We start from the raw sequence: 14,478 nt of genomic DNA on the forward strand, positions 1-14,478 counted from the left end.
GGTCATCTATTGCCTCTGTTGTGGTCTCCTCTACATCAGAGAAACTGGGCACTGACTGGGAGATCGCTTTGTTGACCGTCTTGGCTCTGTCCGCCATAAGAGTGTGGATCTCCCAGTGGCCATTCATTTCAATTCCCCATTCCCCTTGCTGACGTGCCTGTCCATGGTCTCATGCACTGTCGGACTGAGACTACCTGCAAATTGGAGGAACAAATGGGCACCTTCCAACTGGACAGCATTAACATCTACTTCTCCGGTTTTCATTAAATGCCCCTCCCCCCCTTCTTCCACCTCTTCTTGCCTTTCCCCAGCTCAGTTTCTCTCTCTCTCTGTCTGTCTCTTTGTATCCTTACACAGGGCCAGAATCAATTCTCACCTCTCCTCTTATCATATCCATTAAATACATTTTTGTTGGTCTGGACCCCTCCTCCTGCCACTCTTCAGTCTTTATTCTGATGCCTTCCAGCTTTTTGCACATTCCTTGAAGAAGGGGTCAGGCCCGAAACGTCGGTGATATATCTTTACTGCCTATGGACACTGCAAGACTGGCTGAGTTCCTCCGACATTTCTGTGTGTTTTTACTACATTCACAGCGTCTTCAACATTTGTGTTTCAACCTCTGGCCCAAGACTGGTAACAGTGGACCAAGGGCATTTGTGTTGGTGCCGAAAATGTTGAGGCCATGCATTCGGAACACACATGGGGCCCCGATCGTATTAGAAGGAGCAGCCCCATTTGTGGAAGAGTCTGTGGGCTCTGATACCAACCTCAGCAGGCACTTCAGAGCCTGCAGTATCAGGGTGGAAGAACGTTGTTCATGACTTTGAATGGCTCTGTCAGATGAAGGAATGTCGGGAATACAGCTCCCAAGCACCGCCCACAACCGTAACGATTGGAAGTGCTAGGACACCTGGTAGAACTCCCCACGCACCTTCCAGGGATGGCTGATGGCAGATGAGCCATTAGCGGCTCATCCAAAGGGAAAAGCAGGTCGATGAGTGCTCATCTCTCTATCTCTCACTCTCTCTCACTCTCCTTCTCCCCTGGTGTAGGTCCTCGGAACTCTGGGCACAATGGGAACAGGCCTGATGGAATTTCCGATAGATCAAGCAACTCAGAACTATCGAAGGTATTGACATAGGAATGTGGGGCAGAAGGGGGAGGGTGCGGGTGGGTGCATTTTCACCATGATGGCTGGACCCTGGTTTCACTCACCCCATGGGTCAGGTAGTTGAATGCTGGTGAGTGAAGGACCCAACAATAACTAGGAAATAACTCATTCCCAATTGTCTGAAGTTGGAAAAGGATTTTCACAGTCCAGCTCCAAAAAAACATATAAATGGCTTGTACTAAACAAAGATATTAAGAGCTGAGAGAAAAAGCACATAATGTCTTGTCCTGGCAATTGAGGGCAGAGGAGAGTTTGAGAACAATAAATTCAATCCAGACTGAGATGATCCAATGATATATTTAAACATTTCTATACAAACCTATAGAAATCAGAGTCCCTAGAAGACCTGACTAAGATTGATGAATTTTTATCCACTGTTGAACTACTAAATTTGAACCTTCCCTTTACTTCAAAAGAAATTGAAATAAGCATTTGGCTCTCTGCAGTCCAATAAATCACCAGGGGAGGATGGTTTCCTACCAGAATTTTACCGAGATTTTAAGGATCTACTTATACTCCTCATCATGGATGTAATTAACTTAGCATCTAAAACCCAAACTCTCCCTGAATAATTTTCTACTCCTGTAATTACTGTGATTCATAAAAGAACAGGGACCCATTGAAATGTTCCTCATTTTGACCCACTTAATTACTAAACTCAGATTACAAATTGATTTCTAAGACCCTGGATAACAGACTTGACCAATACTTCCTGATATTAATAATCCAGACCAGAGTGGCTTTATTTTGAATGGTCGGTCAGCCAACAACTTATATAGGTTCTTTAATATTATCCACTGTGCAAAGTCTTAGGCTGAACCGAGTATCACTGTGGCCCTGATGCTGAGAAAGCCTTTGACAGGCTGGAATGGCCATATTTATTCAATCTGGCCAAGCTTGGATTTGGGTAACTGTTCATTAATTGGGTTAAAACTCTTTATGACAGACCCAAAGCTAAGGTCACCACTAATGAACAGATCTTGGCAGCGTTTCTTTTGAGCAGATCGAGCCGACGAGGTTGCCCCTCATCCGCAGGATGTTTTGACTTGGCTATTGAGCCCTTAGCAGAGGCAATTAGACAAGACCCAGAGATAAAGGGTTTTATGGTGGTCAGACAAGTCGCAAAATCAATCTTTTGGTAGATGATATAATCCTGTATTTAACAGATCTGATTAATTCCCTTACTAAAATATATATTCTATTAAAAGCTTATGGCAAGGTTTCAGGGTACAAGGTGAACTGGGAAATCATCCCACTAACAAATTTTGATTACACTGAGTATCAGCAAACAAGTCCATTTGAATGGCCCTCGGGTGGCATCATCTACCTTGGAATAATAGTGGGTGATGATCTCCAGAATTTATACAAACTCAATTACCTCCTGCTACTTATAAAATTGAACAAGACTTGAGTAGGTGGGATGAACTTACCCATCACTCTATCTGGCAGGGTCAACTGTGGAAAGATGAATATATCGCCAAGTCTGCAGGACCTTTGCCAGTCCCTGCCAATTCCACTACCTCAAACCCTTTTTAAACCCCTTAATAAGCATGTTGACAATTTATTTGGAACTGTAAGGTATCTAGAATATCCATGGAGAAGTTAATGTGGGATTACAGGTTAGGGAGCCCAATTTCAAAAAGTATTATTTGGCAGCCTAAATGAGATTAATTTCTTAATATTTTTGAGAGGGACGATATCTCCTCCTGCGTACAAACTGGATTGCATGATCTAAAAGAGATGGTGTATAATGATTTCATGTATAAATGGAATTGCAGATTTATAGCCAGCAGGACAGACAACCCCATTTTCAAACACTTGGTTAAATATGTGGAGGCTCTGGACTGAAAAGAGAATTATCATCGAAGACATCTTTAAGACAAAATGAACTTATACCCATGACTTTGAACAATAACATTTTGGAAGCCTGGTATCATAAGGGGCTACAAACTCTGGAGGATTGTTATGAAAAAGGACTTTTCATGTCATTTGAAAAACTGAAGAAGAAATATATCCAATAAGACATTTTTTGTTACCTTCAGTTATGATCCTTCTTTAGAACCAATTTTGGCCCTGAAGTGACTCTACCAGGACTTGGTGAAAATGAGAAACTACTCCATGAATGAAATGTATATGTTTATTTATAAAAAGTACTTTTTATTGATGAGTGAGAGCTCAAAGCCAGGTTTGCATTGGTCTAGGGTGAGATGGGAATCAGACTTAGACACAACAATTGATGAACAACTCTGGTCAGATCTGTGTCAGGGAAGTTTGTTGGCCACTATCAATAGATTGGTCCATTATAATTTTCTCCATCAACTGTACCTCACCCCAGAGAAATTACACCAATATAAACTAGAATTATCAGAGATGTGTTTTAGGTGTGGTGTAGAGGTTGGTTCCTTCTTACATTCTACCCGACTTTGCACGAAAGTGAGGCCCTTCTGGTATGACCTCTGCGACAACCTAACCAAGATCATGGGAGTCACCTTCCCAGTAGACCCAGAGCCTTGTTTTCTGGGACCTTTACCACTGTGGGTAAAGTTCTCAAATTAAGTTCACAGAAATTGCCTTAAGTGTGTCCAGGAAATGCATCGCGGTAACATGGAAGTCTGATCCCCATCTACTCATGGAGAGGTGGTCTTCGGAGATGAATAGCTGCGTCCCACTTGAAAAGGTCACTTATAATCTCAGGAAGGGATGTAATACCACCTCTCTAAAAATCTAGCGGCCTTATTTAGAGCGTATAAGTACCTCACTGGCGCCAATACAGGGGTACGATCGCGAATAGTCAGCCAGTAGACCTCTGTAAAGATTTTAACACTGGGGGATTATCATGTCTCCATGTATTTTACTGACAATGGATGATCTTTTACTTCATTCTTTCTCTGTTTAATAGGACTTGTATAGAGGGGAGGGGGTGGAGGGAGGGGTTCTCTTGATGTTTTACATTTGGTGAGATTATTGATATTAAAATGATAAAGAAAATATTACAAAAAAAATGGCAGCCAACATTGTAAAGGACCCCCATCAGCCTGACCCCAACTTCTTCTCACTGCTACCTTCAGGCAGATGGTACAGATACTTGAAGTCTGCCACCTCAAGGTTCAGGAACCGCTATCAGGCTCTTGAACCTGCCCTCTACTACCCAAACCCCAACCAGAAACTACTCCAGAACCACCATGAGATCTGTCTGCACTAAGGAGACGTCACTTGTTTTTCTTCTACTAACTATAACTGAATATTTATTTGTCCATCATCATATATTTACGATCTCTCCTTCTGTCTAAGCATACAGTGTTAATTATATAATTATACCCTTACGAACCAGTTTGGCTGAATGAAGCAAGAATGTCAATGCATCTGGACATTGCGCCTGAGACTCTTAGACTTGCTGAAATAAAGCTCCTTTCTCACTTGTTGGTTGAATGTAAATGAATTACACACAATCCCCTGTTACATGAGGTTCCTATCCCCAAAGCCCCTTTCACACTAGCATTCCAGTAAATCAGCCGTTCAGGGTCCCGGGATAGGAATGGTGGTTTGGCCTTTCACACTAGACCCCTCCTAACCGGGTCCCTGAATGCTCTCACACTTGCAAGGGTCTATCCCTAGCATTTGGTCTGTTCTTCCTTAATCGGAAGTGCCTGCAATGCAATTGCCCATTTCACACTTGCCTGATCTCAACGCCGGCATCTGAGGTTGTACTAGGGGTCGAGATCAGCAATCCCTGGTGTGAGATGACGTCACCTGATGCCGACGTTGAGCAGATTTTGCTTTCATACGTGCCAATTTAAAGGCCAATTGGCGTTCGATCCCTGGGATCACTGGCAAGTGCGAAAGGGGCATAAGATATGCCCTTAAACCGAACGTTCCTTAACTCAGAAACAATTTCAATGAAGGTCAATTAACATGAACATTTATTCATTGCCTTCCTGTGTAGTTCCAATGGTACAGTATCACATCCAATGGAAAGTCTCAATGGCTGTTATAGGATATGAAATTGTGGGATAAAGTATTTTACTTGTCATTAAAAAAGGTTGCCTTGTCAGTTTCCAAAGCAAATCTCTTAATAGGCCTCTCTCTGTGAACTGGCAGCATTGTTTATAGAGGCAATGTGTGTTCTATTACTTCAGGGAGGTTACATGTAAACAGAATCTTTTATAAATTGGTTGCCTCTTCAATTAACTGAATGCTCCCCCCTATTACTTTGCTCTGGAAGATGTTTTTTGCATTTCAGTGATAAATTATTCTGTCTTGGAGTCAACACGAAAGTCTGCAGACACCGTGATTGAAGTAAAAATACAATGCTGGAGAAACTCAGCAGATCTTTTCTTTGGCTTGGCTTCGCGGACGAAGATTTATGGAGGGGGTAAAAAGTCCACGTCAGTTGCAGGCTCGTTTGTGGCTGACAAGTCCGATGCGGGACAGGCAGACACGGTTGCAGCGGTTGCAGGGGAAAATTGGTTGGTTGGGGTTGGGTGTTGGGTTTTTCCTCCTTTGTCTTTTGTCAGTGAGGTGGGCTCTGCGGTCTTCTTCAAAGGAGGTTGCTGCCCGCCGAACTGAGGCGCCAAGATGCATGGTTTGAGGCGATATCAGCCCACTGGTGGTGGTCAATGGGGCAGGCACCAAGAGATTTCTTTAGGCAGTCCTTGTACCTTTTCTTTGGTGCACCTCTGTCACGGTGGCCAGTGGAGAGCTCGCCATATAACACGATCTTGGGAAGGCGATGGTCCTCCATTCTGGAGACGTGACCCATCCAGCGCAGCTGGATCTTCAGCAGCGTGGACTCGATGCTGTCGACCTCTGCCATCTCGAGTACTTCGACGTTAGGGATGAAAGCGCTCCAATGGATGTTGAGGATGGAGCGGAGACAACGCTGGTGGAAGCGTTCTAGGAGCCGTAGGTGGTGCCGGTAGAGGACCCATGATTCGGAGCCGAACAGGAGTGTGGGTATGACAACGGCTCTGTATACGCTTATCTTTGTGAGGTTTTTCAGTTGGTTGTTTTTCCAGACTCTTTTGTGTAGTCTTCCAAAGGCGCTATTTGCCTTGGCGAGTCTGTTGTCTATCTCATTGTCGATCCTTGCATCTGATGAAATGGTGCAGCCGAGATAGGTAAACTGGTTGACCGTTTTGAGTTTTGTGTGCCCGATGGAGATGTGGGGGGGCTGGTAGTCATGGTGGGGAGCTGGCTGATGGAGGACCTCAGTTTTCTTCAGGCTGACTTCCAGGCCAAACATTTTGGCAGTTTCCGCAAAGCAGGACGTCAAGCGCTGAAGAGCTGGCTCTGAATGGGCAACTAAAGCGGCATCGTCTGCAAAGAGTAGTTCCTTTATATAGCAAACGATATAGGCACAGTTGGTATAGTGGTTAGCGTGACACCTTTACAGCGCCAGCTATCGGGACTAGACCAGGGTTCGAATCCCGCACTGTCTGTAAGGAGTTTGTATGATCTCCTCATGTCTGTGTGAGTTTTCTCCAGGGGCTCCAGTTTTCACCCTCCATTCAAAATGTACCGGGGGTGTAGGTTAATGGGGTATAAATTGGGTGGCATGGACTCGTGGGCCTGTTACCATGCTTTATGTCTAAGTAAATAAATAGACTGACGTTGTGGGCTTGAGCTCTTCATCAAGATATCAGCAAAATGTACAGATGGGGAGCACTGAGAGAGAATCCCCGCAGAACCTTCAGAGAGCAAAGGAGAACTTCCTCAGGCTAGGCATCCCTCAAGGAGATTTCGCACAGAGTTTTGCAGTAGACAGGAGTAAACACAAAAGTCTGGAGACACAAGGATTGAAATATAATGTAAAAATACAATGCTGGAGAAACTCAGCAGGTCAAACAGTGTCCTTTATTCTGCCTTGGAAAATACTTTAAAATTTCATGGGAAATGTGCATAAAGTTGGATATCGAATAGTCTTGTCTTCTGTATCCCAAGGAGCCCTTGTATTGATCAGTATTGAAGAAGAGGAGAATGATATTGGAGGCTCATTGGAATCTCGGCCTAACCCATAGACTCCCCACCCTGCCCAGTGCTCTCTAGAATGAGCTTCACTCTGTATCGATTTCACACTGTACCTTTGGGATGGGAATGGCTTGGAGACATGTGGGCTGAGTGCAGGCCAATGGAGCGAGCTTGGTCAGCACGGATGTCAGGCCGAAAGGCCTGTTTCTGTGCCATGAAACTCAAAGCCTTTCTCCTGGGAGTGTGGAATAGGGCAGTGTTGATGTGCCCAACATATTATCCTCACTCAGGAGTGTGTGATGGAACAGTGTGGCTTCACGTCGGTGCAGTGACTCATTTCTGTGACCTGTGTTCAATGCCGACCGCCGGGGATGTCTGTTCCCTTCATACCCCAGAGACATGCAGTGTGGAGGGAGTGATAGATTGGGGGAATGTGGGAAGAAGGACTGCAACAATTTGGAAGAGGGTAAGTGTGTTCTGGGTGGTCAGGTTAGACCATAGGCTTCAAGGGCTTGTTGTTCCTCCCTACCTTGTTATCTGTGGATTTACGAGGCCTGTGATTACACTGATTCAGCTGGAAACCTTCTTCCAAGGACCCTTCTGACAATCTCTCTGTTCTCCCCACAGCTGAAACCAGCTCGAGCAAAGTTTGATTTCCAAGCCCAGTCTCCAAAGTAAGTAGAGCAGGTGGGGAGGGGGCGAGGAGGGAAGGGAGAGATGGGAGGGACAAGGAGAGGAGAGATGGGAGGGGACAGGAAGGAGGAGCAAGGAGGGAAGGGAGAGGTGGGAGGGGAGAGGTGGAAGGAGCGAGGAGGGTGGGGAGAGGAGGGAGGCAAGAGGAGGGGAGGGAAGGGAGAGGTAGAAAGGAGAGGATGGACAGGTGGGGCAGGGAGAGAGGGGAAAGGTGGAGGTGGGGTGGGAGGGGAGAGGTAGAAGGAGTGAGGAGGGTGGGGAGAGGAGGGAGACAAGGAGGAGAGGGAAGGGAGAGGTAGAAAGGAGAGGATGGACAGAAGGTGGGGCAAGGAGGGAGGGGAGAGGAGCGTGGGAGAGGTGGGAAAGGGAGAGGGGGAGGGGTGGGAAGGGAGAGGAGTGGGAGGGGAGAGGTGGGAAGGGAGGGGAAGAAGAGGGGTGGAAGGGCAAGGATGGACATGGAAGGAGGGGCAAGTAGGGAGGTGAGAGGGAAGGGGGAGGAGGGTGGGAGGTGGGTAAGAGGGAGGGGAAGAGGAGGGGTAGGAAAGGGGAGAGGTGGGAGGAAGGAGGGGAGGGAAGGAAGAGGTGGAAGGGCGAGGATAAATTTGGAAGGTGGGGCAAGAATAGAGGGGAGAGGTAGGGAAGGGGAGGAGGGAGGGGAGAGGAGGGTGGGAGAGGAAAGGAGGGCAAGGGAGGGATGAGGAGGTGGGGAGGGGAGAGGTGGGAGTAGAGAGGTGAAAGAGGGGCAAGGTGGGAACACAGTGGAGTCTTTCTAGGTCTCTGGGACGGTGTGGAACTGTGCCTGATTGCCACCAACATTTTTCCAATGGGGCCAACACCACTATCAAAAAATTCCTTGGAGGCAAAGTCTTCTCTGAGGCTTCTGCATTCTCCCACTCACCCCTCTCCCTCATGATCTTCATTCCTCTCACTTTCTCTCTCAGTCTTTCTCTGTCTGTCTGTCTGTCTCTCTTTCTCTCTCTGAGGGCCACCCACCTAGAACCCCAAGCCCCTGCTCTCACTGATCTCCGATCTTCATCCTTGTGAGTTTCACTTTGACCATCACTCTCTTCATAGCCTTTCCCTTCTCTACCTCTTCCCTCTTTCTCTCTATAGCTCTTCCTCTCTCTTTCTCTCCCTCCCTCTACCTCTCTTTTCTACCTCTACCTCATTTCTCTCTCATTCTTTCTTTCTTATACCTCTTTTTCTCTTTCTTTCTCTCTATGTCCTCTCTATCTGCTTTCTCTCTCTCCCCTCCCTCTCTATACAGTTTCTCTTTATCTCTTTATACCTTCTCTCTTTATACCAATTCTCTTTTTCTCTATGTCCTCTCTATCTGCTTTCTCTCTCTCCCCTCCCTCTCTATACAGCTTCTCTTTATCTCTTTATACCTTCTCTCTCTTTTTCTCTCACTTTTTCTCTGTTTCTCTCTTTCATTCTCTCTCCCCATCCCCCTATCTGTCACTCCCTCACTTCCCAGGACCTTGTATATGAAAGATGATGCACAGTTACCTCCTCGAGCTCCCCGTGATAATGGATTTAACATTCTTGCTTATTCTAACGTGTAATGTCTCACCTTTAACCTGTACTTTACCTGCAGGGAACTCACACTACAAAAGGGAGATGTTGTTTACATTCACAAAGTCCTCGACCAGAACTGGATGAAAGGAGAGCATCATGGGAGACTCGGAATTTTCCCCACATCTTATGTTGAGGTACATCGTCCCTCAGTACTTTATTCCCAGAGGAGAGCATGTGGCTGGGTGGAACTCCAGTTGAGAAATGAACTCTTCACAGTGTGAAGACGAACCCCGAGTGGAAGATTACGTTCCCCGGTGGTCTGCCGAGTATCGCACTCCCACATGCAGTGACTTGCTGTTCAGCAACACAACTCGTTCCCACAAACCATATTCCCATCTTTCCCCATTTCAGGTGATTCCCGCCAATGAGCGACCAACTCCAATTAAAAGCCCCCCCATTCAGCTGGTGGAATACGGAGAGGTTCTCACCATCTTCAATTTCAAAGGGGACTCGAGTGCAGAGCTGTCCTTTCGCAAGGTAACAATGGTCATCATTAGTGTGTGTGTGTGTGTGTGTGTGTGTGTGTGTGTGTGTGTGTGTGTGTGTGTGTGTGTGTGTGTGTGTGTGTGTGTGTGTGTTAGAGGGTCAGGTCATTCGTCGGAGTGCTACTGGTACTATGTAACCCAGTACTACCTGAAGGGTGGTCGGCAACTAAACTGGCTCCCCCCACTAGACACCTTGTAGGATGAACCCTCTTGTCAGGCCATTGAGCAAACTCGTGCCGTGAAGCATGGAAAGCGCATCCCTTACATTGAAGTTTGGTCTGGCTATTCACTGCAACAGAACTTCCCCCAGCCGTCTTGGATCTCACCGTGCCACTGGATCTGAGAGAGTGGGTCTGGACCTGTGCAACCCCCTAGTCCCCTAAATCTATTCATGCACACACTGTTCCTTTCTGAGGAGGGGTATCCTCATATCAAACCCCACAAACTGACTGAAAGAAAATATCATCATCCTGTGGGATGGATCACCAGATGGAAGGAGTGTGTCAGAGGGTGAGTGTGTGTGTAAATGTGGGGGGAATGTGTGTGTTAATGTCAGAGGATGAGAGTGTGTGTGTGGGTTTGTGTGAGTGTGTGTATGTGTGGGGGGAATGTGTGTGTTAGAGGGTCAGAGTGAGTGTGTGTGTGTCAGAGTATGAGAGTGTGTGTGTGTGTGCGCATGTGTACTGGTGTATTGGCTCAGTTTAAGGAACTCTGCACACCAACCCAATGTGGTTGAGTTGCAACATCCCTCTGGGATGAAAGGCCAGTGGCTGAGATACCAAGAGGAGAGAATGTGGTGAACCACTGTTTCTCAAAGCAGAGGGTATCAATCCTTCGATCAGGTTCATCAGCTGATCTCAGGTGGGCAAGGTTCAAAGTTCACAGGTGGTATGAAATTCGGAGACTTGGTAAAGAGAGAGCAGGAAAGTTCAGGCTTCAGCCTGGTGATGCACACCAAAGAGAACCTGTCCCATCAAAGGGAGCACAGTACATTTTTCTCAAACGAATAAGGTGCAATGAAGTGAAATTATCCTTTCAAAGTGGAAGGGGGGGGGAAGTACACGAATTCTGAGGGCATTGAGAAGGCTGCTTAAAAAGCAGATGGGATTCTGGTCTTTATACAATTCATAAAGTACAAAAAGTACAGCAACTTGCTCTAAACCGTTGAAAATGTTTGGTGTGACTCCAACTGGGTTTTGGTTTCTACATCCTGCCTGTCTGCTCCCCTGCCTTGTGCCCCTCTTCAGATCTCTTCTTCTCCGCCCCCTTCATTCTGCTTGTGTCCACGTGTCTCTCACTCTTCCTTTCTTTGTCTCTGTGTCTCCCAAGCTCTGTGCCTTGCTCCTTTCCTCTCTCTCTCTCTCTTCTGCTTTTCTAACAGTCATTTTTCTCTCCCCCACTCCCTCCCTCCCTCTCCCCCTCCCCCCTCCCGCTCGCTTTCTGCTCCCTCTCCTGGTCTGTTTGACATTGAACCCCTCCTTGTGGACATGTGGAGATCTACAGACATTCTGATTGACAATACAGAAGAACATCAGAAATAGGAGCAGATGTTGGCCGTCCAGCCCGTCAAGCCTGCTCCGCTGTTTAATGAGATTGTGGCTGATCTGATGATGGGCTCATCTCCTTTTCCCCAAATCCCTACTCCCCTAGTCTGTAAAAATCTACCCCACCTGGTCTTAAAAATATATTTACTGAGGTCACCTCCACTGCTTCAATGGGCAACAAATTCCACAGATTCATCACCCTCTGGGAAAAGCCGTTCCTCCTCATCTCCATCCTAAATTTACTCCCCTGAATCTTGAGGTGATGTCCCCTCGTTCTGGTCTCCTCAACCAATGGAGACAATTTACTTCCCTCTCTTATCTACGCCATAATTTTATGTTTCTATAAGATCTCCTCTTCTAAATTCCAGTGAGTACAGTCCCAGATGATTCAATCTCTTCTCATAGACCCCTCATCTCTAGAATCAAGATTCAATTTATTGTCACAGTAATTAAACAGTGTCATATTACATGAAATTTCTTTTTGTCAGCTGCAAGGCAGACAGATTCGCCACAGGCAGGAATTGCCTGAGGGCCTCTTACAGTCAGACTTACAGTCAGAGAAAGAGAAGCAAAGGAGAGTCCCCAGAGTCACCAAGTGTCCATGGATTCATTCTCCTGCAGCCCCCACAGCCACACAGTGTCCAGTCCAAACAACTGGCGACCCGAGCTCCAGATCCAAACCTCTGACACGGTCAGGGACCTATCGGCGTCCTTGGCACCCCTTCACATCCTGGTTGCGATACCTGGTCCCCCTCCAGTCAGTTTGAGCCAGTCTCCAGCAGTCTGCAGCTTCCATGGGTTCCTCGTCTCAAGTTGCCAGCAGCCGTTGCATGCACTGGTCCCTCAGCGGCAGAGCCCCCTCACTGGTCCGCCGCCGTGGTCACAGTCCCATGGGTCGTCTCTTCCACTTCTCCCTCTCAGATGGGGGGTGGATGGGGGAGGTGATCTTCCCAACCTGTAGTGCCATGGCTCCAGTCCTCCGTTTCTACTGGAGTCTGCAGCCCCTCGTGACTGCTGCCGATTAATAGGCGGTGTCAATTTGGGCACAGACCCTGAGGTCGTGGGATTTCAAATAAAACCACAGCAGCTCCCTCAACGAGGCATTCAAAGCCTGTACGGAGCCGATGGCAGTCGACTGGGCGGCCGGACCCCGCGGGAGTGCTGTGCTGCTCCCTCACTGCATTACAGCGGCTCTGGCAGCCATCTTTACAAGGCACTGAAACAATCAACCCAGTGAACCTCCTCTGCCCTGCCTCCGGTAAACCCCCTCTGCACCTCCTCCAGTGGACCCCCTCTGCACCTCCTCCAGTGAACCTCCTCGGCACTGCCTCCAAAAATAATGGGAGCTGCAGCTAAAAAAAGCCCAGACACAGATTCATGATTGGGCTGCATACAGAAAGACATTGTCACAGGCTGAGGCCACTCAGTCCCTTGAGCTTGTCCTGCTGTCCATTACGATCATGTTCTGGAACTTGTCCCCCACTCAAAAATGTTTCTACCTCCTCCACAGGAAAGAATCCTGACTCCACAGCCCCAGGGAGAAAATTCCAAAGATTCTCCTCCCTTGGTGAGGAGTTCCTACCCTTCATCCTGTAACCACGTTCCTTGTTCAAGGCTCTCTCATTGGTGAAAATTCACTATTGACCTTGTCACACCTCCTTAGTCTTGTATCTTTCAATAAAATCCCCTACATTCTTCTGAGCAAAGAATACAGATGGAATTTGTTTGGCTGCTTGTGGTCGGAAGTAGCTGGGAAGAGCCAGTGCTGATAATTTTATTGCTTTCCACATCCAAATGTATTGTGCTCTGAGCTCAGCTTGGTTTGGGGCTGGGCTAATCACCTGGACCCAGAAGTACAACTGATAGATGCCTCACATGAGGTCTGGCTGAAGGTCTAAGGAGTGCCTAGGTCCCTGAGGGACCAGTGGGACCAGCTGAGTGAAGGGAGAAGGTGCCACACAAGAGGTACAGAATGCAGGGTGAGGTGTTACAGTTACAGATTGCAGGGTGAGGTGTTACATCAGGCCCTTTCAAGCTACCATGCAAAATGGGGTTAATTGGGCAATTTGCCAGGTTAGCGCCCCACTCACATGACAGTTAGAAGGGGTCTAACCTGGTCAGCATAGTCCTAATTCAACTGGGTCCCTGGCCTACCTCAGAGGTAGACAGGGAACCCAGTTAAACTTACCAAGGTCACATCCACCAGCCACTTGAACAGGGAAATGGCCAACCGGTGACGTCAGCGCTTGCATACTGGTGTCACAGGGAAACCCCTGGTTGAAGTGCCTATTGCGATCGGGAGAGAGAGGTCGCTGCTGCGTTACCCAGGGTGGGTGGGGGGTGGAGAGGGGGGCCACAATCGGGGGAAGTGAGGTCGCTGCCATGAGGGGAGAGGTTGCTGCTGCTGGGGGGTATGGCACGATCAGTGGGAGAGAGGGGTCACTGCCGCAGGGGGGAGAGGGGTCGCTGCCACTGGAGGGGGGGGGGAGAGAGGGAGGCCTTGAATTACCGCTGCTGCGAACGCCACTCCGGTTCACAGTGACAGCTCAACATTCGCGGGAGCGGGATTTTGGTGGGGGAGGGCGCGTGATTGGCGGTGTGGTGTCCATTGATGGTGGGGGTGGTTACTGACTGGGGGGGTGGTGATTGCTGGGTGGGCGATTTAATGGGTTGAAAAGGTCAAAAAGTTTAAAAGGTCGCATTTGCCCCAGTAATTGCACCCGGGTCCCAGGAGGGCAACCCAGGTGCTGCAGTTTTAAAGGACATAGTGTTATAGAGTGCAGGGTGCGGTGTTACAAGGGCAAAGACCAGGGTTTAGTGAAAAGTAGTAAAAGCAGTGCTTGGACATGATCTTATACCAATGAGATAAATCCTGTTTTATGCTCATTATCCTCATTACCTAATACCAGTTCCTACCCCCCACCTACACATGGGATATCCTGCAGTGCCCAATGACATTCGCACAAACCTGTGAGGAGCAGCTCTCCCAAATAAAGTTTGTTGACTGCTGGATACAGGTCCGTGAGCAACCATGGACTTT

General features: G+C 47.7%; 1 protein-coding gene across 20 annotated transcripts in view; it reads left to right on the top strand.

The window, feature by feature from the left end:
- The window catches only part of LOC138753929 (vinexin-like), an 83,492-nt gene that overhangs the window by 62,628 nt on the left and 6,386 nt on the right, over positions 1-14,478 (top strand). For all 20 annotated transcript variants that reach the window (XM_069917502.1, XM_069917503.1, XM_069917505.1 and 17 more), the window contains 4 exons: positions 1,053-1,129; positions 7,766-7,812; positions 9,429-9,543; positions 9,761-9,886. In XM_069917502.1, the coding sequence (XP_069773603.1) occupies positions 1,053-1,129; positions 7,766-7,812; positions 9,429-9,543; positions 9,761-9,886 (365 nt within the window). The remainder of the gene's footprint in view (positions 1-1,052; positions 1,130-7,765; positions 7,813-9,428; positions 9,544-9,760; positions 9,887-14,478) is intronic.

The sequence above is a fragment of the Narcine bancroftii genome, chromosome 2 (genome assembly GCF_036971445.1).
Source record: "Narcine bancroftii isolate sNarBan1 chromosome 2, sNarBan1.hap1, whole genome shotgun sequence".
Taxonomy (NCBI): domain Eukaryota; kingdom Metazoa; phylum Chordata; class Chondrichthyes; order Torpediniformes; family Narcinidae; genus Narcine; species Narcine bancroftii.